Source organism: Colobus angolensis, unplaced genomic scaffold (assembly GCF_000951035.1).
Source record: "Colobus angolensis palliatus isolate OR3802 unplaced genomic scaffold, Cang.pa_1.0 Scaffold493, whole genome shotgun sequence".
NCBI lineage: Eukaryota > Metazoa > Chordata > Mammalia > Primates > Cercopithecidae > Colobus > Colobus angolensis.
The window spans coordinates 1,353,476-1,375,203 of record NW_012118410.1 but is presented as its reverse complement, the minus strand read 5'-3'; the positions used below and the strand labels follow the sequence as shown (position 1 = coordinate 1,375,203).

The 21,728-nt window shown below is 38.3% G+C and overlaps 2 protein-coding genes across 3 annotated transcripts in view; both read left to right on the top strand.

The window, feature by feature from the left end:
• Nucleotides 1-4,344, top strand: part of GRM1 (glutamate receptor, metabotropic 1) — a 485,478-nt gene extending 481,134 nt beyond the window's left edge. For both annotated transcript variants that reach the window (XM_011959442.1, XM_011959443.1), the window contains one exon: nt 630-4,344. In XM_011959442.1, the coding sequence (XP_011814832.1) occupies nt 630-1,554 (925 nt within the window). In that variant the 3' untranslated portion in view covers nt 1,555-4,344. The remainder of the gene's footprint in view (nt 1-629) is intronic.
• The window catches only part of RAB32 (RAB32, member RAS oncogene family), a 115,968-nt gene continuing 95,852 nt past the window's right edge, over nt 1,613-21,728 (top strand). Inside the window, exons 1-2 of the mRNA XM_011959448.1 lie at nt 1,613-1,814; nt 5,730-5,959. Coding sequence (XP_011814838.1) covers nt 1,613-1,814; nt 5,730-5,959 — 432 coding nt within the window. The remainder of the gene's footprint in view (nt 1,815-5,729; nt 5,960-21,728) is intronic.

Below are 21,728 nucleotides of genomic sequence, written 5' to 3'. Positions count from 1 at the left end.
CTGTGTGATCACACCACCCTGGTCATGGGAAATACTTGCATATGAGAATGGGCAACTGAGAGGATCTATTTTATAATCCCACAACACAACGAGAGTAGCTTTGTATGTGGTTCTTAATTTGTCCCAAGGACAATAGCCATTATTTTGGTTGTTCATATGTAACTAAGTTTTTTTAAAAAAAGTTTTCCTCCATCAGTTGGGAGTTTTTCAAAAGTGTGTGTGTGTGTGTGTGTGTGTGTGTGTGTGTGTGTGTGTGTGTGTGTCAGAGAGAGACAGAGAGGGAGAGGGAGAGAGCACAAGGGAGAAAAAGAGCTTTGTGAAATCTTAGACCTAAATGAAAATAGCTATTTCTACAACAAACTGGCTTTTCTCCTCAACAACTTTTCTCAGGGTCAGTATTTCCTTCTTTGGCTCAGGATGGAATCACTGGCTGCAGCTCCAGTGGCATCCCGTGGTAACTACAGCTTTTGGTGTTCCTTTTGTAAGAGGAGGTATGGGGTGCTAGAGCAAAGGCCTACAGCAGAGACAGCAGTTAAATTACATTGAGCTAGATCTGCATATGTTTTTATGTATTTTATCCCGTGCGCATGATCTATCTGCAAATAAATCCATCTCTATTTTATTCATAGTTCTAATGGCAAGTCTGTGTCATGGTCTGAACCAGGTGGAGGACAGGTGTCCAAGGGACAGCACATGTGGCACCGCCTCTCTGTGCACGTGAAGACTAATGAGACGGCCTGCAACCAAACAGCCGTCATCAAGCCCCTCACTAAAACTTACCAAGGCTCTGGTAAGAGCCTCACCTTTTCGGATACCAGCACCAAGACCCTTTACAACGTGGAGGAGGAGGAGGATGCCCAGCCGGTTCGCTTTAGCCCTCCTGGCAGCCCTTCCATGGTGGTGCACAGGCGCGTGCCAAGCGCAGCGACCACTCCGCCTCTGCCGCCCCACCTGACCTCAGAGGAGACTCCGCTCTTCCTGGCTGACCCAGCCCTCCCCAAGGGCTTGCCCCCTCCTCTCCAGCAGCAGCAGCAGCCCCCTCCACAGCAGAAATCGCTAATGGACCAGTTCCAGGGAGTGGTCAGCAACTTCAGCACTGTGATCCCGGATTTTCACGCGGTGCTGGCAGGCCCCGGGGGTCCCGGGAATGGGCTGCGGTCCCTGTACCCGCCCCCGCCACCCCCGCAGCACCTGCAGATGCTGCCGTTGCAGCTGAGCACCTTCGAGGAGGAGCTGGTCTCCCCGCCCGCGGACGACGACGACGACAGCGAGAGGTTTAAGCTCCTCCAGGAGTACGTGTATGAGCACGAGCGGGAAGGGAACACGGAAGAAGACGAACTGGAAGAGGAGGAGGAGGACCTGCAGGCGGCCAGCAAACTGACCCCGGAGGATTCGCCTGCGCTGACGCCTCCGTCGCCTTTTCGCGACTCGGTGGCCTCGGGCAGCTCGGTGCCCAGCTCCCCCGTGTCCGAGTCGGTGCTCTGCACCCCTCCCAACGTGTCCTACGCCTCCGTCATTCTGCGGGACTACAAGCAAAGCTCTTCCACCCTTTAGAGGGGAAGGGTCCACATAGAAAAGCAAGACAAGCCAGAGAGCTCCTACACCTCCAGAGATGTGCGAACAGCTGGGGGGAGAAACCTGGGAGTGGGGGACCTCGCCGGGAGGAGAGAAGGAGACCGCTGCTGCTGCTGCCGCCTTAAGTAGGAAGAGAGGGAAGGACACCAAGCAAAAAATGCTCCAGGTCAGGATTCGGATTCTTGAATTACTCAAAGCCTTCTCTGGGAAGAAAGGGAATTCTGACAAAGCACAATTCCGTATGGTATATAACTTTTATCACAAATCAATAATAATGACATCACAAACATAATCTCCTCTTTTGCACAATTGTGCATAGATATATATATGCCCACACACACTGGGCCATGCTTGCTAAGAAACAGCCTACGTGGACATGCCAGTCGGATCATGAGTTCGCCTGATGGCATTCGGAGTGAGTTGGTGGAGCCGGACAGAGCAGGTGCGCGGAGGGGAAGGGCCCAGGCCAGACCCATCCCAAACGGATGATGGGATAATGGGACAGCAGCTCCTTGCTCAGAAACCCTTCTCTCCCCTGGGCTGACTAGACTCCTCATCTTCAGCAGACTCAGGAAAGGAGCTGCACAGGGGTCTCTCTTCATCCACTGCAACCCATCCAGTGCCAGCTTTGAGACTGCACTTGAAGAAAGGTGCATGGACCCCCTGCTGCTCTGCGGATGTCCTTTATTTAGGAAAACAGGAATAAGAGCAAAATTATCACCAAAAAGTGCTTCATCAGGCGTGCTACAGGAGGAAGCAGCTAGAAATAGGACAATCCATCAGCATGGGACTTTGAAAAAGAAAAACACATGATCAGCTTCTCATGTTCCATATTCACTTATTGGCGATTTGGGGAAAAAGCCAGAAGAAGAGATTATTTCGAGAGTGGCGGGAATCCTTTTGTGGATTAACTTGTGTTTGTGCCAAGCGGGCTTTCCATTGACCTTCAATTAAAGAACAAACCATGTGGCAAAATTGTTACCCTTCCACTTACTGTAGCAAATAATACCTACCAGTTGAACTTCTAAGATGCGTATATGTACAATTTGGTGCCATTATTTCTCCTACGTGTTACAGAAACAAATCCATCTTTGAATCTAATGATGTACTCATAGCAACTATTACTGGTTTAAATGACAAATAATTCTATCCTATTGTCACTGAAGTCCTTGTAACTAGCGAGTGAATGTGTTCCTGTGGTCCTTGTATATGTGAGATCATAAAATTTGTGCAAAGTAATGTCAAATTGACCTGTCAATGTCAACCTGGTAGTCAATCTAACTGCAATTAGAAATTGTCTTTTGAATATACTATATATATTTTTTATGTTCCTATAATGTTTTATACATCATTGTCATCAATATCTACAGAAGCTCTTTGAAGGTTTGAATACTATAGCTCAATGTTTTCCTATGCGGCTTGGATAGACATTTTTCTTCTAAGATGGAACTTATTTTTCAGATATTTTCTGATGTGGAGACATGTTATTAATGAAGTGGTTTGAAAATTTGTTATATTCAAAGTGCACAAAAACTGAGAGTGAAAATAAATGGTACATTTTATAAGCTTGCACACATTATTAAAACATAAGATTGAACAAAGCATTTAGATTATTCCAGGTTATATTAGGTTTGTTTTTAAGATTTTCCACAGCTATTTGAGCGTCTAACATACAGTACCATCTAACTTAGCTCATAATTTGTAAAATCTTTATCAATCACATTTTGCCTTCTTTTAATTTTTATGTTCATGGACTTTTATTCCTGTGTCTTTGCTGTCATAACTTTTTGTTTCAGTTATTTGCTGTTGTGTAATATCCACTGACATGTAATCCACTTATTCCATCTTTACCATCCCTTTTTACCCCCAATAAAAGGATTTTTCTTGCTGTTTTGATTTCTTCTATTATTTGTGGAATGAATTCAACCCCCCTTAAATATCTTTGTTTATGCCTTATGTTCAGTCACATTTTAATATGCTTCCTTCGTATTGAAGCTGCTGATTTCTCAGCCAAAAATCATCTTAGAATCTTTAAATATCCACTGCATCATTTGTTCAGAATTTAACATCCACTCCAATGTTGGAGGCTTGTATTTCTTATACTTCTACTGCCAAGTTTAGTCAGTTCCACACCAAGAATGAACTGCATTTCCTTTAAAAATTATTTTAAAACACCTTTATTATAAAGGTCTCATGACCGAGATGTGGACTTCGCTTCCATGTTTTCATTGTAAGAAAGCAGACAGAGGAAAATCAATGGCTCCAGTGATTAATAGATGGGTTTTTAGTAATTGACAAATTCATGAGGGAAAGCATGTGATCTCTATTAGTGAATCATGTTTATTTTTTACTCTTAATGCCACTAATATACAGCTCTAATATCACAGGGCTTGTGCATTCAGATTTTTTTAAAATTAGAATAGATAAGGAAAACAACTTATATTCAAGTATAAGATGATATTAGGTTGGTCTAAGACATTTGGTGAACATGTTCATTCAACTGTGATCACTTTATTACTTTGAATGCCTATGATTATCGTGATTATGGGGTCTCCTGAATAAATAGAGTATTAGTCCTTATGTCATCATTGTTCAAAATTGGAGATGTACACATACATACCCTATACCAAGAGGGCCGAAACTCTTCACCTTAATGTATGTGCTGATACAAGTTGTTCAGCTTCTTGTAAATGTGTTTTCCTTTGGCTTGTTACTGCCTTTTGTCAAATAATCTTGACAACGCTGTATAATAAATATTTTCTATTTATTAAATGTGTATGTTCTTTCTCTGTAGTCTGTGAGAGTTATAATAATAGAAATAGACCAGTAGAAGATACAATTCCAAGGTTTTGATTTGACTCAGAACATGTCCTCTGGGTGAAAGCTGGAGAATGCCACACAAGATCTACAGATTAAGTAGGTGAGAAGTACAATTTGACCATGAAGAAGTGGTACCTCATGTTATAGCAGTTTTAAATGAACTCCAAAATTAAAATTTGCAGTGCCCTTGGCAGATATTGTCATTTGTCTTTTTGATGAGGGTGTGAGGCTGAACAAACTCCTGGCATTCTAGTGGAGCTCTGGGGGCAAAGGCATCCAATGGTCCCAGCTTTGTTCAAGGCTTTTCTTTCCGTGGTTCACACTTTAGGCAGACCTTGTTTCCAATCTTACTGCTTCTCTTCTGTTCACCCTAAGTTCTACTCCTCTACATTTCAACAGACACTTCATTGGTTCCCAAACAAAGGAGTCTCTGTTATTCACATTTTCTGCTATGAGATTCCTGCAAAGTAAGGCATTTCCCAAGTATCACTTGAAAAGAGAATGTGATGGTACAAGGACCACACCATGAGATTCATCATGCGTTTTGATGGCAGGAGCAAGCACCATACAGGAAGTCTAATGTTGAAGAACCACAAACAGGGGCTGGGACACCAGAGGTTTCTTCAATGTGCCTAAAAGATGGAATAATAAATTATGAAATGTTTGTGTCTCAAGAGGAAAAGTCATAGGAGAGAGAATGGGAAACAAAAATAGGAAAGAAAAATGATAGAGAAGAAAAAGAAAAATGTTGAAGATCCGTAGTCCAAAGACATAGCCAAATGTCATGGTAGGTCACAAAGGACTCCATTTGGGAGAGACCAGAAGCTTTCCTTGGACTATATGGAAGGCATTTGGAGAGGCAAGGATTAGGGTCCAGATGCCATAAATGATGTATGAGTAACTGCCCCATGATTTCTACAGAGAATGCCCTGTGAGGGAATCAAAGAGAAGGGAAGCAACACTTTTATAACCTGCTGTGTTCCAGCCACTGTGTGCTAGGTTCTTTGAATTCATTCTCATTTAATCTTTCCATTACTGCTGTCATATAGAAACTTTAGATAACTGAACTAACGCACCTCAAATTTCTCAGCTAGTAAGTAGCCCAGCAGGGCTTCCATCCTCATTTTCATCCAATATAGAGCCTGTTAATTCATGTTACTCTCCAGAGCCCAGGGAAGAATGAAGGACGTGGTTCCTTTGTGCTTGGGATCAATTTTTCTTTCTGATTTCTGAGTTCAGGGCAAAGCACATATTCAATAAAGATTTGTTGAGAAAGTATTATAGAAAATGAATGTTATAATACCATATAGTTTTCCCAGCTCAATTCCCTGAAGATTTATTCCAAGATCCTTATGGGGTCCAGAGCTCTATATTTCCACCTACTAATTCTAACTCTGCCAGCTGGAACAACACATGCTTTCATCATGAAAAGCAAGCTCTCCTTTCGGCATCAGAAAGAGCTGGCCCATGGACAGCAGGTCCCCCTTTCCTGCAGAGTCCATTGAGTCCAACCAGAGATCAGTGTTGGGTGTGGAAGACAGCGTCCTCTGCAGAAGAACTGCAGGTAAGACATAAACTACTGAAGTGGGACACCAGTTTAAGTGAGGGCAACATAAATCACCCATGGGAAAAGCAGGGGCAGGTTTCCTTTCTTAAAGAAGTATCTGTCTTCAGACACAGGCAAACAAAACCAGCTATCAGGAGTTGGAGAAACATGAGGGAGAGGAAGAGCTTAGGTAGGGACTTGAACTAATAACACCAGAAACATGAGGGAGAGGAAGAGCTTAGGTAGGGACTTGAACTAATAACACCAGAAACCTTGATTTTGGGCTTGATTTTCCCAGGGCAGCCTCAGAAGAAAGGCTTATTAGTTAATAAACAAGAGAAATGAAGCTTAAGAATGAAGATCACAAAAACTGAAAAGGAAAATAGTGACAGAGGCTTAGAGTTGGAAGTAAACTTAAAAGTCATTTAAAACAAACTTTCACCCTGTTTAGGATTCCATTCTCCTGTGTTCTGTTCCTCTTCCTAGACAGCAAGAAGCCACCACTGATGGGTTGAACTGGGTACAGGGCCAACTACCTGCACTTGCTGTGCCAAAGGAGAAGGCAGAGAGCCTTAGACACTGGGAGAAGAAGTCCAAAACTACATTGTTAAACCATAATGCTGGTCAGAGAGCAGAACTCAGGCCCAAATGCAGAATGGAGGCATGACAGGAACCAGGGAATCTACAAGGAAAAGCATCAAGGCAGGCAACAGGGTGGTAGGCTACGAAATTCTGCAGATAAAATGCTGGTGACAAAAATGAGCTTTTCAGAGGATTACATATGTAACCAGAGTTTATTTTAAGGGTCAGGATAGATTTAGGTGACTTTTTTTCACCTCTGCCTAAGTATTTCCAGAGACTAGAATCTTAGATTTGATAAGGGAAAGCTTTACTTGTTAGAAAATTCTTTCCTTTCCTGAGTTGAATATTGCTTTTCTCTAATTTTTCCTTAGTTCTGCCTTTTAGAAAAACACTGAACAAATTTAGTCCACTGTGCACATGACTTCCCTTCAGCTACTTGAATACAGTGATTATGTCATTCTTTAGCAGTTTATTCTTCAAGCTAAATAGCTTCACTTCTTTCCATTGTTACCTTTGTTATTGTTTTCCTAATCTCCTAATCAGGCCATGATCATATCCCAGTTTTTGAATATGCTTTAAGAACATATTGTATCCAAAACTGGACACAACACCACACATATACTTTGACTCTCTTTAATCATTATTGTCCTATTTCTGCCTAAATTTATGTTGACTTTGTTCACAGTCTTGCCACATCTTGAGTTCACACTTACCTCAGAGCCAGCTATAACCCTTAAGCCATTTTTATATGAATTGCAATAAATGGATATGAATATGAATCTTTTCTTAAGTTGAATTTCTCCAGAAAGAGACCCTGAAAGGGGGACCTTCCCACAAGTTGTGTACTGGGGAAGCAATCCCTGGAAGCTCTGGTAGAAGAGCAGGCAACAGAGGCAGCAAACAATACGCAGGCAATGAAGGGACTTTACCATGCAGGGTTGCCACCGTGGGAAACAGGAGTTCAGTCCTGCTGGGAACTCTGGGAGACAGAGGAGAACATGCCTCACAAGTGTCCCTACTCCCTCTGGGGCAAGAGAATTCAGGGTAGCAATTGGAGCAATTCCTGTCAATCATGGTTGAACGTTGCTGGGGAGGGAGGTACATGTCAAATTCCAGTTACTCCCTGTGTGTCCCAAGTGCAGGCTCCTGTCTCCAGAGAAAGCCCTCAGGGAAAGAGTTGCAGATGCTGGAGGTTGGACATTTTAATGTTGGTTTGTGTGAGGAAGGTAGGCACCAAGGGGATGTGGTCAGAACAACAGAGTACCAGCTACAGATGTGATTATGGAGAGAAAGAAAGGTGGAGGCAGGGAGGCACAGAGAGAGAGAAAAAGAGAAAGTGGGAGGATATTTCCACACACGTAGATAACACTACAGATAAAGACTTGAAAACAAAGACCTGAAGAAGTCACAGCAAAGGTATATCGAAACACTTGTAGTGGGAACAGGCAGGCACTTCTAGAATCACCCACAAAGACTACTATTTCTTCATAGCAATGAAAATCACAAAAGAAAATTAAAGTGAAACTTGCTTTAAATAAGTGTGTTGTTAGATCCTGGATTACTTCCATGCAATGATTCCTTAAATTTAGTATTATTCTATTACAAAAGTAATAAAACACATTGTAGAAAATTGGAAATTAAAGAAAAAACCTATAGTCATATGATCCAAACATTGACATTATAGATTTTATTTTTCCTTCCAGTGACTTTCATGTAAGTTTCATTTTAACAGAGTTAGAATCAGCTTTCATTTATATTAGGTTGATGCAAAGGTAATTGCAGTTTGCAGTTTTTGCTTTTATTTTTAATGGTAAAACCCAGTTACCTTGGCAACAACCTGATAATTGGATTTCCTGTTTTTTTTTTTTTTTTTTTTATTTAGCATTATGACCAACAGCAGGAGTTTCCACTTGATCAGATCTGAGGAATCACCTGTTTATGGAATTAGACAAGTCTCCATCTCCCACAGAATCAGGAAACCTTTGGGAAATAATTAATACCTGGTTCCTAACTGAGGTTCAAATATATAGCACCATAACCAACAGGTGGTAGTATCCTGGGGAAACCAGGTTATGGAGAAAGGCAACAGATGGTGTGAAAGAAGGAGAAAGAAAGAGTCATGAGAAATAAATGAGAGATCTTATTTCTAAAAAAAAAAAAAAAAAAAAAATTAGCCAGGTGCAGTAGCACACCTATAGTCCCAGTTACTCTGGAGGCTGACATGACATGGGAGGATCCATTGAGCCCCAGGAGCATGAGGCAGCAGTGAGCCATGATCACACCACTACACTGCAGCCTAAGTGAAGTGACAGGATAAGACCCAAAAGAAGAAGGGAAGGGAAGGGGGAAGAAAAGGAAGGAAATAAAAGAAGGAGAAGGAGAGGGAGAGGGAGAGCGAGAAGGAGAAGCAAGCATGATATCTGGGCGAAAATCAGCCACAAGGCTTGGGTGGTGGTTAGACAGAAGCAATAATTAAACCCATTAGATCCTGGAGCAGGAATTAAACCAATCAGAATCTACCACACCCACACTCAGCAACAGAGAAGGCTGTGTGGCTCAACAGTAAGAACGTATCATGGGGCGTCAATAACAGAAGTCAGAAGCAGAGGGTACCTGAGTACATGAGCTCTTAATGACAGCAAGGGAGAGAACCTCATAGGACATAAGATGTCAATGCTGTATAAGCATTTCCTCATGGCCAACTCAAGCCAGGAATAGATGGCTAGGTGCCTGTGGACAGATGCATGGAACAGCCATAGGAGCAATAAGGTATCCATAGGCAAGAGCAAAAACAGCATAAAATTAGCAGCTGAAACAAAGATGGCAGAGATGCAGGCAGTATGCAAATTATATGAAGGCCAACACTCTCCCTTCTCCAAAGACTCAGCACAATTGAGACATGCCATGGGCTTTGCCATGTGGCACACAGGGGGCTTGGGTAAATCATTAAAGTGACTTGCTTAGTATTCATCAGCTAAAAGGTAAAGCATTGAAGGTATTTCTTACTGACATTAACAAAAATGCTCCATAAACTTCATTATGTGAATGTATCTTAATTTATTTAATCATTTCTCTATTTCTAGACACTTTGATTATTATAGTTTTCTGAATTCTGTAAGTAGTATGAGAAATTATTTCATGCCAAAAGATTTTTCTATGTATAATATCATTTTAGGCTAGTTTCTGAGATTACTAGTTTATCAATTATTTAGAAATAATTATTATTTTGATTATCAAACAATATATTTTTAGATCACAATTGACTTGGTAAAATCCTTTGAGATAGGACTTATTTTATAAATATGAAAACTGAGGCTCAAAAATATAAACTTGCCTAAGATCACAAGGCTAGTGAAGTATATCCATTGGATTGCAAAGCCCACACTCTTAACCACCATACTATGCTGAAAAGCTATGCTAAAAACACTATTCTGAAAGCTCTTGATACAAATAAACACACTTAGTTTGAATAGCAAAATAATGGAAATGTTATACTGCTGACTGTAGAATCACCAGTTGGAAAGTGGCTATGAATTATCTCCCTAGGGACTTCAAGATTCTATGGAATTGGGGAAGTTTGTCTAACTACGTAAGTAGAATTACCACCACTCATTGATTTGCCATGAACAGCTACCACAAGAAAGCCCAATTCTACCTTTGAATCACAGTTTAATTGTGGTAATTTATAGATATATTAGAAAAAATACTTGAAATAAGAAGATTTGTAGTAATTGTCTTATGGTTCAGCAATTTAATAACATAACATCATTCTAAAAGTAACATTTAAAAAAATAGGTCATTATTACTTCCAAAATATTTACTAAAGAATTTCAAAGTAAAAAAAAAAAGTTAGAGAGGAAATTACTCTATCCTGAAAAATGTGAAGATATTCATGAGTTAATGTAAAAATAGTCAGCTAAATTCCTACTGAGAACCACCCAACAATTATAAAATTGAGACCAACACAGTGTGGGTATCAGTAAACCCTCAACATATTGGCTATATTTTAAAAATAAACTCAGTTCTTATTTTTTATAGACTAACCTCACTCAGAATTACCATGTCTAAATATTTCGCTCACTAAGGTGGTACATCTGATTTAGGGGGAAATCCATAATAAAAGAAACCTAGGTTAGAAATATTTAGCTACTCCAAAAGTTAGCTGTTTGGTCATGGGTAAATCACTTGACTCCTTTAATCCTCAGCATTTTTATCTCTAAAATAATGAGTTGATTATGTAAAATAATAATAAGTGCATTCAGGACTTATTATGCGCCCCTATGTCTCTAGCATTATATCTTTGATGTTGTTTAATCCATATAGCTGAGTGAAGTAGGTATGAAGTGCTGTATTAACCAAATAGACTAAGCTAGGAGGGAGGGAAGATGGAAGGAAGGAAGGAAGGAAGGAAGGAAGGAAGGAAGGAAGGAAGGAAGGAAGGAAGGAAGGAAGGAAATGAAATCTCAGTGCCTTAATAAAATAACGTTTATTTCATGCTTACATAAAGTTACATGCAGGTTGAGCTACCTTCTTTCATGCAGTAGCAACCCCAGCTGGACTCTGCAGTTTCTAGGTCACTACAGAGGGCAATTGCATGAGCTGGAGGCTTGTGCAGGATGCTTGTAAAGACCAGAACCGTAGTGGAGTGATTCACTTCACTTCCACCAACACTTCCTGGGTGGAGCTCAGTCATGTATCTTCTGAAACTTAATGGTAAGGGAGGCTAAGAAATATAGTCACCCTAATGTCTAACACCATAAATGGTGAACACAGTTCACTGCCTCTGCCATAGTTATTTGACCCAATCTATATATAAAAAGACTGGGGCTTAGATATACTAAGTATTTTGCCTAGGGTCACACAGTTAATAAGTGATGATTATCAGAGACACAGGATCAAAAAATCCAGGGTTAACTAACCTCTTAATTATGCAAACCTCTAAGTCTCCTTCCATTTTCAGTATTGTCACCACCATGACTGCACCCAGAAAACAGAGTAATTGATAGCACAAATTCTTTTGATTTGTTTTTCTTTTTTCAGTTCTTTGCTATAATGTATAATCTGTTTCCATGTAGCCACACAGAGGAGCACATGGCAGAAATTTTTAGCACAGAATTTTGTAACCAGTTCTTTCTATTTATCAAAACTCAGTCTGATAGTGAAGACTTACATCAAGTCCATCCCAAGTAACTAGTAAACAGATGTTTCTTAAAATAACCTTAATCCTCTCACATTGGAATACTGTAATTTATTATAAGTAGTGGTCACGGAGAGAAGTGTTTTTTCAATGATTGAAGGCATCAGTTGAGTTTTTAATTTTTAAAATAATTTTTAATGAATACAAATTAATTTTTGCCCAACATTAAAAATATATAAAAATACAGGATAGGGATCAAATTATTCTTACTCCTGCAGGGTTATAGTAGGACCTTAGTGATAAAATGAAAATGCTTTACTAGGAGAGAGGACTTATAATTAATAAGTGATTTCTGTTCATTCAGGGTGATATTTTTCTTGATGAAATGCAATCTATTTCTCCTGTAGAAATATGTATAATTTACTACTTGATGAGATACCTTCTATTTCTCCTGTACAAAGCATACCCTTTGTGAAAGAATGATTGCAATGCCTGGCAGCAGAGAGCCTCAGAGGTGCAGGGTCTGAGATCCAAAAAGATGTGAGTAATGAAGACGCTCTGACCAATGACCCACATTAGCAATACCAAGTGACCTGAAGAGATAGTTATTCCCAAGATATGAGGAGGATGTAATTTATGGAATGATTTACACTTATGCCTTTCATCAGCTTGCTGCAATGGTGTCAAGATATTTCCTAACCATTATAACAGGTTATAAAATACCAATCCAAAGTTGTAGATCTTCAGCCTGTTTTACCTTCAGAAAGACTGTTGATCATCATTTCTTCTTTTTTTAATCCCTATGTTTAAATCTCTAGATCTGAGATCTGAAATCCTAGAGACTGTAAATATTATCTACCTTCCCTTTTCCTATTAAACCACTCTAAATTTGCCTGACATATAAAGGCTAAGCTAAAAGGAAAAAATGTACTCATGAAACATTTGGTTTTTCCTGATTATCATCTCTGTTTACCATTTCTGTTGGCATATGCAGGTAAAATTGAATGACAAACATTGTTTTACTCTGCCTCTTGTTTATGTTAAAGTAATGACATTGCAGAGCATTATGCATAATATATAAAGCAGTTTCACTTGAAAACAAATGTTATCTATATTCTACTTCCTTAAAACCAACACAAATATGTGACAGGTTTTAATTTTATCTCAAAATGTTTATGCAAAGTTTAAGAAACAGCATCTCTGTATATTTAAATTTTTTAAAATATTATTTTCAAACTGGTTCTTCTTAAACTGTAGTCTAGAAAGAGTCCTGAACCACATCTGAATCTTAAAAATACTTTGCACCCATTGCTAACGTTAAAGGAAGGAGAGGGAAATCTATTTCGCATTTTGAAAACCACAAATTGCAGCATCAGTCAGCATATTGGGAAAAAAAGACTAAATATTGGAGAGTTATTTCCTAGCAAATACCATTGTCCCTTATATTCAAAATTGAAGTTAGAAAATGATGTTTTGTCTACACCACTGCACAATTTGATCATGTAACTGCCCAGGGAGTTATTAAAGTTTCTTCCAAAGGTTTTAAATAAAAAGGTCAGTAAGTATTTATTGCGTCACCAATTATGTGTCACTTGGCAAAAGGCACTAGAATTGTTTTCTTTCCTGATCTTTAAGGTACAAAAATCTACAGTATTTGACACACCTCATAATTTGTTGGTTAGAGTCACCAGTTAGGATAGGACCCTCATGACCTAATGGTTTGTGACTATGCTTCTTCTAGCAGAAGAAATTCTCATTGTTGGAAACAGCTAGCCAACCAGCATCATAGGAGTCTTTTCAGCCCCCAAGTTTTTGATAAATCTGCTAACGATAATAACCAATGAATCAGTTAATAATGGTGGAAATTTAATGGAGTCTTTCTAAGGCCATGATTCTTAATCTGGACTGTACGTTAGAGCACCCAAGTAGCACAAAAACAAAACTGATACCTGGGTCCAATCTCTCAGACAATTTGCAGCCTTTAGAAATACAGCCTATGTATCCGTATCTTTCAGAAACTGTCCCAGGTTTTTCTACTGTGCAGCAAGGATGGAGAATTATTGTCTCAAAAATGTGAGTAGAGACATTGAATTAAAAAATCCTTAAGAGTTGTAGAAAAGTCTACTTTTGAAAATTTTTACATTCCTACCTGTAATCCTGGCTCACATTTTGTATAACAAGCTGACAGTCCACCCACGGCCCCAGAGGCTCCCAATAGAATAGGCCAAAGGGAGGAAGAAATGCTACATTAAGCATTAAAAAACAACTGCTAAGGGGATGAAGAGCTTTCTTTCCTCATCCTCATTCTCTTCATCTCCCAACCAGACCAGTATCCTCCAATAAGAGTTGGTTTTGTACTCAATACCAAATGGGGCAGGGTGGGAATGTGAGAGACAATGTCTGATATAAACTCTGTATGCCCCCGACAAACACAACCACAAAACCATCAGTTTTGTTTCTTACATTTCACTTTTCATGTAGACGTGGACACATTTTTCTATTAAATTAATCTCTACTCCATCAAAATCCCCTTGGTTCTTGAAGAATCCTTTATTAGTCTGTTTTTACCCTGCTGATAAAGACATACCCAAGACTGGGCAATTTATAAAAGAAAGAGATTTCTTGGACTTACAGCTCCACATGGCTGGGGAAACCTCACAATCATGGTGGAAGGCAAGGGGGACCAAGTCACATCTTACATGGATGGTAGCGGGCAAAGAGAGACCTTGTGCAGAGAAACTCCCATTTTTGCAACCATCAGATCTCATAAAACCCATTCACTATCATGAGAACAGCACAGGAAAAACCCAGCTCCATGATTCAATCATCTCCCACCGGGTCCTTCCCATAGCACATGGGAATTATGAGAGCTACAAGATGAGATTTGGGTGGGGACACAGAGCCAAACCATATCATTCTACCCCTGGCCCATCCCAAGTATCATACCTTCACATTTCAAAACCAATCATGCCTTTCCAACAGTCCCCCAAAGTCTCAACTCATATCAGCACTAACTCGGAAGTCCACAGTGCAAAGTCTCATCTGAGACAAGGCAAGTTCCTTCCACCTATGACCCTGTAAAATCAACAGCAAGTTAATTACTTCCTAGGTACAATAGGGATACAAGCATTAGGTAAATACAGTCATTCCAAATGGGAGAAATTGGCAAAAACAAAGGGGCTATAGGCCCCATGCAAGATCAAAATCCAGTGGGGCAGTCAAATCTTAGAGCTCCAAAATGATCTCCTTTGACTCCATGTCTCATATCCAGGTCACACTGATGCAAGAGGTAGGTTCCAATGGTTTTGGGCAGCTCCATCCCTGTAGCGTTGCAGGGCAGAGCTTCTCTCTCTGCTGCTTTCACGGGCTGGCAATGAGTGTCTGCTGATTTTTAGAGAGAATGGTGCAAGCTGTTGGTTGATCTGCCATTCTGGGGTCTGGAGGATGGCCTTCTTCTCATAGCTCCACTAGACATGCCCCAGTAGGGATTCTGTGTGGGGGCTCTATCCCCACATTTCCCTTCTGCACTGACCTAGCAAAGGTTCTCCATGGGCACCCTGCCCCTGCAGCAAACTTCTGCTCTTCTGAAATCTAGACAGAGGTTCCCAAACCCCAATTCTTGACTTCTGTGCACTTTCAGGCTCAACACCACATGGAAGCTGCCAAGGCTTGGGGCTTGCACCCTGATCTTTACATCAGTCCCTTTCAGCCATGGCTGGAGCAGCTGGGACACAGGGCACCAAGTCCCTAGGCTACACACAGCACGGGGACCCTGGGCCCAGTCCATGAAACCACTTTCCCCTATGCCTCCAGGCCTGTGATGGCAGGGGATGCCGTGATGACCTCTGACATGTCCTGGAGACATTTTCCTCATTGTCTTGGGGATTAACATTTGACTCATTACTTATTCAAATTTCTGCAACCAGCTTGAATTTCTCATCAGAAAATGGGTTTTTCTTCTCTATCACATTGTGAGGCTGCAAATTTACCAAACTTTTATGCTCTTCTTCCATTATAAAACTGAAAGCCCTTTACAGCACCCAAGTCACATCTTGAATGCTTTGGTGCTTAGAAATTTCTTCCATTAGATACCCTGAATCATGTATCTTCCATTAGATACCCTGAATCATTCTATCAAGTTCAAAGTTCCACAAATCTCTAGAGCAGGAGTAAAATCTTGACAGTCTCTTTGCTAAAACATGACAAGAGTCACCTTTGCTCCACTTCCCAACAAGTTCCTCATCTCCATCTGAGACCACCTCAACCTGGACCTTACTGTCCATATTGCTATCAGGCTTTTGGTCAAACCCATTCAACAAGTCTCTAGGAAGTTCTAAACTTTCCCACATTTTCCTGTCTTCTTCTGAGCCCTCCAAACTGTTCCAACCTCTGCCTGTTACCCAGTTCCAAAGTTGCTTCCATATTTGGGGTTATCTTTTCAGCAATGCCCCACTCCTTGCACCAATTTACTATATTAATCTGTTTTCACAGTGTGGATAAAAACATATCTGAGACTGGGCAATTTAAAAAAAGAAAGAAGTTTACTGGACTTACAGTTCCACATGGCTGAGGAGGTCTCACAATCATGGCAGAAGACAAGGAGAAGCAAGTCACATCTTATGTGGAAGGCAGTGGACAAAGAGAGAGCTTGTGCAGAGAAACTCCCATTTTTAAAACCATCAGATCTCATGAGACCCATTCATTATCACGAGAACAGCACAGAAAAGACCTGCCCTCATGATTCAATCGTCTCCCACTGTTGTTCCTCCCACAACATGTGAGAATTATGGGAGCTACAAGATGAAATTTGGGTGGGGACACAGAGCCAAACAACATTAAATCCCATATTTAATTCATTAAGTAGCCAATTATAAAAGATCTGTTGAGGGTCAGGCATTGTGCTCTGCTCTGACTCCATAGCTGATTCAATAAATAGACACATATATAAAATGCCCAGGAGGAACACAAAGGTGAGAGTGGCCAGCTCTGGTGCCATTCAGAGCCTTCCCTCTGCTCAACCAGCAGGACAACTCCTGCCAGCATCTGCTGCGTCATTAGCCTTTCTGACAGCCCAGAAGTAAGAGAGTTGTGCAGCCAGAGGTACCACAGTGAGTCCATAAGTAGACCACATCTTATCAATTTTTGTATCTCCGAGTACCTTGAATATATTAATTACCCAGCAAATATCCAATCAAGAAATGAATAACAAATGCTGAATGTCAATCCTGACACCCACTTATGAATTATGGGTTTTCTTACTGTTTTGAAAGAAAAAAAATATTGCCAGGATCATGGTTGTGCATGTGTGTTTAACATAAGGTCTGTAATAGGTACTTTTGAGGCCAAGAAGATAAAAAAGAAAGAAACCCACCAGCATTGGGAACTGTATGTATGGAATATTACATAAATGATGTCATTTAATTTAAATCACTAAGTATATTTATTATTTTAATTTCAATTAATTTAACCCTTCACAACAACTCTTTGTTTTGGTACTATTATTTTTTTAATTGATACTGGTAATTATACAAATGTCTCACATACTTGTGTTATTTTGTGACATGAATATAACATGTAATAATCAAATCAGGGTATTTGAGATATTCATCATTTTGAGCATTTATCATTTCTTTATGTTAGAAACTTTCCAAATCTCCTGTTCTAGCTATTTTGAAATACACAATAAATTATTAATTATAGTCACCTACTAAGCTGTGGAAAAAAATAATTTATTCTTTCAAATTGTATGTCTATATTCAAAGCCAACTTTTCTTTATCTCTCCATCCTCCTACCCTTCTCAGCCTTTGATAATCATCATTCTACTTTATACCTTAATAGGATCAATTTTTTTAGCTCCCACATATGAGTAAAGATATGTGATATTTGTCTTTCTGTACCTGACTTATTTTACATAACATAATAAACTCCTGCTTCATCTATGTTGCTGCGAATGACAGTATTTCATTCTTTTTGGAGCTGAGCAATATTTAATTGTGAATATATACCATATTTTCATTTCTATTGATGGACATTTGGTTTGATTCCATATCTTGTCTATTGTGAATAGTACTACAATAAACATGGGAGTGCAGATATCTCTTCAATACCCTGATTTCCTTTCTTTTGAATACACACCCAAAAGTGGGATTGCTGAATCACACAGTGGTTCTATTTTTAGCTTTGTGAGGAAGTTTCATACCGTTTTCCATAATGCCTGTGCTAATTTACATTCCCACCCAATGTATAAGATTTCCCCCTTCTCCAAATGGCTGCTAACACTTATCTTTTGTTTTTTAAATAATAGTAACTCTAATTGGAATGAGATGATGTCACATTGTGGTTTTGACTTGCATTTCCCTAATGATATTGTGTATTTTTTCATGCAATTGTTGGCCATTTGTGTGTCTTCATTTGAGAAGGTCTATTCATGTTCTTTGCCTATTTTTTAATTGATTATTTTTTTTTCTGTTGAGTTGTTTGAGTCCCTTATACAGTGGATATTGGATAGTTTCCAGTATTTTATCCCATTCTGGAAGTTATCTCTTCACTTTGTTAATTCTTTGCTGAACACAAATTTTACAGCTTGATGCGATTTTATTTGTCTTTTTTAGATTTGTTACCTGCTTTAGAGGACCTACCCCAGAAATCATTGCCCAGATCAATATCCTTAGCATTTTGACAAGGTTTTCTTTCAGTAGTTTCAGGTTTTAAACTTAAATCTTTAATTCATTTTGATTTGATTTTTGTATACAGTTAGACGGAGGGGTCTAGTTTCATCCTTCTGCATATGGTAATCCAGTTTTTTCTGCACCATTTGTTGAAGATATTTTCCTTTCCCCAGTGTATGTTCTTGGCACCATTGTAAAAAATGAGTTGACTTAAATGAATTAATTGGTTTATGGGTTCGTTATTCCATTCCATTGATCTATGTGTCTACTTTTATGCCAATACAATGTTGTTTTGGTTATTATGGATCTGTAGTACATTTTTAAATCGGGCAGTATGATGCCTCCAACTTTATTCTTTTTGCTCAGGAGTGATTTCGCTATTCAGAATTTTTTGTCATTCCACAGAAATTTTAGGAATGCTTTTTTCAATTTCTGTGAAGAATATGATTGGTACTTTGATAGAGATTTCATTGAATTTTATGTCACTTTGGTCAATATGGACATTTTAACAATACCAATTCTTCCAATCTATAAGCATAGAATGTCTTTTCATTTTGTGTGTCTGTGTGTGTTCTCTTTAATTTCTTTTATCAGTGTTTTATAGTTTTCATTGTAGAGATATTTTACTTCTTTGTTTAAGTTTATTCCTGGGTATCATTTTGGAAACTAATGTAATGGAGTTTCTTTCTTCATTTTTTTCCCCAATTATTCACTTAGATTACATGAATGTTACTGACTTTTGTATGTTTATTTGTATGTTGATCCTGCAACTTTACTGAATTTTTTATTAGTGTTAACAGTGTTTTGGTACAGTCTCTAGGTTTTTCTAAATATAAGGTCATGTCTTCTGCAAACAAGGAAAATTTGATTTCTTCCTTTAAAATTTCTAGGCCCCTTCTTTCTTTCTCGTGTTTAATTGCTCTGGCTAGGACTTCAAGTAGTATGTTGAATAAAAGTGGTAAAAGTGGGTATTTTTGTCCTCTGCCATAGTTTAAAGAAAAAGCTTTCAGTTTTCCCTATTCAATTTTATATTAGCTGTGTCCTTTATTGTTTTAAGTATGTTCCTTTCACATTCAGTTTGCAGAGAGGTTTTCTCATGAATGGATGTTAAATTTTATCAAATGCTTTATCAGCATCCATTGAAATGATCATATAGCTTTTGTCCTTGGTTCTGTTAATGTGATGTATCATGCTTTTTGATTTGCATACGTTAAACAATCCTTGCATCCCTGGGATGAACCTCACTTTGTCATAGTGATTGATCTTTTTAATCTGTTGTTGAATTCTATTTGCTAGCATTTTATTGAAGATTTTTGCAGTGATATTGACCTATACTTTTTTTTTTTTTTCCTTGTGTCCTTGACTGGTTTTGGTATAAGGATAATATTGGCCTCAGAGAATGAGTTTGGAAGTAGTTCTTCTTCTTCAGTTTCTGTGAAGAGTTTGAGTAGAATGGGTATCAGTTTATTTTAAGTCTTTGGTAAAGTTTAGCAGTGAAGTTGTCATATCCAGGGCTTTTCCTTAATGGGAGACTTTTTAATTACCATTTCAATATCTTTACTCATTATTATTCTGTTCAGATTATCAGTTTCTTCATGGTTCAATTTTAGTGGGTTGTATGTGTTTTTTTCCCCAGAAATTTATCCACTTATTCCAGGTTTTCCAATTTGTTGGTATGTAGTTGTTGTTCATAAATATCTCTAATGATCTTTTGTTTTTGTTTGGTATCAACGTTAAAGTTTCTTTTTCCAGCTTGGATTTTATCTATTTAGGTCTGCTCTCCTTTTTGTTCATCAAACTAAAACTTTGTCAATTTGGTTTATCTTTTAAAAACACTTACTTTTCATTTTGTTAAATTTTTTTTTGTCTCCTTTTCATTTATTTCTACTATGGTCTTTACAACTTCTTTCCTTCTACTAATTTTGGGTTTTACTTGCTCTTGCTTTTCTTGTTCCCTGAGGTGAATTGTTAGGTTGTTTACTTGAAGCTTTTCTACTTTTCCAATGTAGGTATTTATTACTATAAACTTCCTTCTTAGTATTATTTTTGCTGTATCCCATAGGTTTTAGTATTTTGGGTTTCCATTTTTACTTTTTTCAATAAATTTTTGGATGTTCTTCCTAATTTCTTGATTGGTCCATTGGTCATATAGGAGCATGTTGTTCCATTTCCACATATTTTTACAATTTCCAAAGTTCCTCTTGTTGTTGATTTCTATGTTTATTTAATTGTGGGTCAAAAAGAATACTTGATATAACTTTGATTTTTTTAACTTGTTGAGACTTGTTTTGTGGCCTAACATATTTTCTATCTTGAAAAATGTTCCATGTGCTGATAAAAAGAACATGTATTCTGCAGCTGTTGAACAAAACGTTCTGTAAATGTCAGTTAGGTTCATTTAGTCCGGAGTGTAGTTTAACTCCAATGTTTCTTTTTTAATTTTCTTTTATCCCTCAATAATCTGTCCATTACTGAAAGTGGGGTGTTGAAGTCCGCTACTATTATAGCATCGCAGTCTGATTTTTCCCTCTATATCTGTTAACATTTGCTTTCTATATTGTGGTGCTCTAGTGTTTGGTGCATATATATTTACAATTCTTATATCCTCTTGCCAAACTGACCCCTTAATCATTATATAACGACCTCCTTTGAATCTTTTACAGTTTTTACCTTGAAGTCTACTTTGTCTCATATAAGTATAGACACTCCTCTATTTTCATTTTCATTTAGTAGAATTTTTTTTATCTCTTCACTTTTGGCTTGTGGTTCTTTTCAGTACATGTGAAGTAGTTTGCTTCTGCGCAACACATGGTTAGGTCCTTTGTTGTTTTTGTTTTTGTTTTTTTTAATCCAGTCAGCCACTCTATCTTCTATTTGGATACTTTACTCCATTTTTGTTCAAATGTTATTATTGATAGGTAGGAAGTTACTACTGACAATTTGTTTTTTTCTTGTTTTATGACTGTTTTGCAACTTATTTCACCTTTTCTTCTTACTGTCTTCCTTTTCCTCTGACGGTGTACCTTAATTCCTTGTTTTATATTTTTAGTGTATCCTTTGTAGGTTTTCTGTAGTTATTTGAACTTACAAAAAATAACTTATAGTTATAATAATTTATTTTGAACAGATAACAATTTAACATTAACACAAAGAAACAAAAAACTAAAAAGTTTATAATTTTTCCTCCTATATTTTAACTTTTTGATGTTTTTTTTAATTTTTATTTTTATTTTTATTTTTTATTATTACACTTTAAGTTCTAGGATACATGTGCATAACGTGCAGGTTTGTTACATATGTATACTTGTGCCGTATTGGTGTGCTGCACCCATCAACTCGTCAGCACCCATCAATTCATCATTTATATCAGGTATAACTCCCCAGTGCAATCCCTCCCCC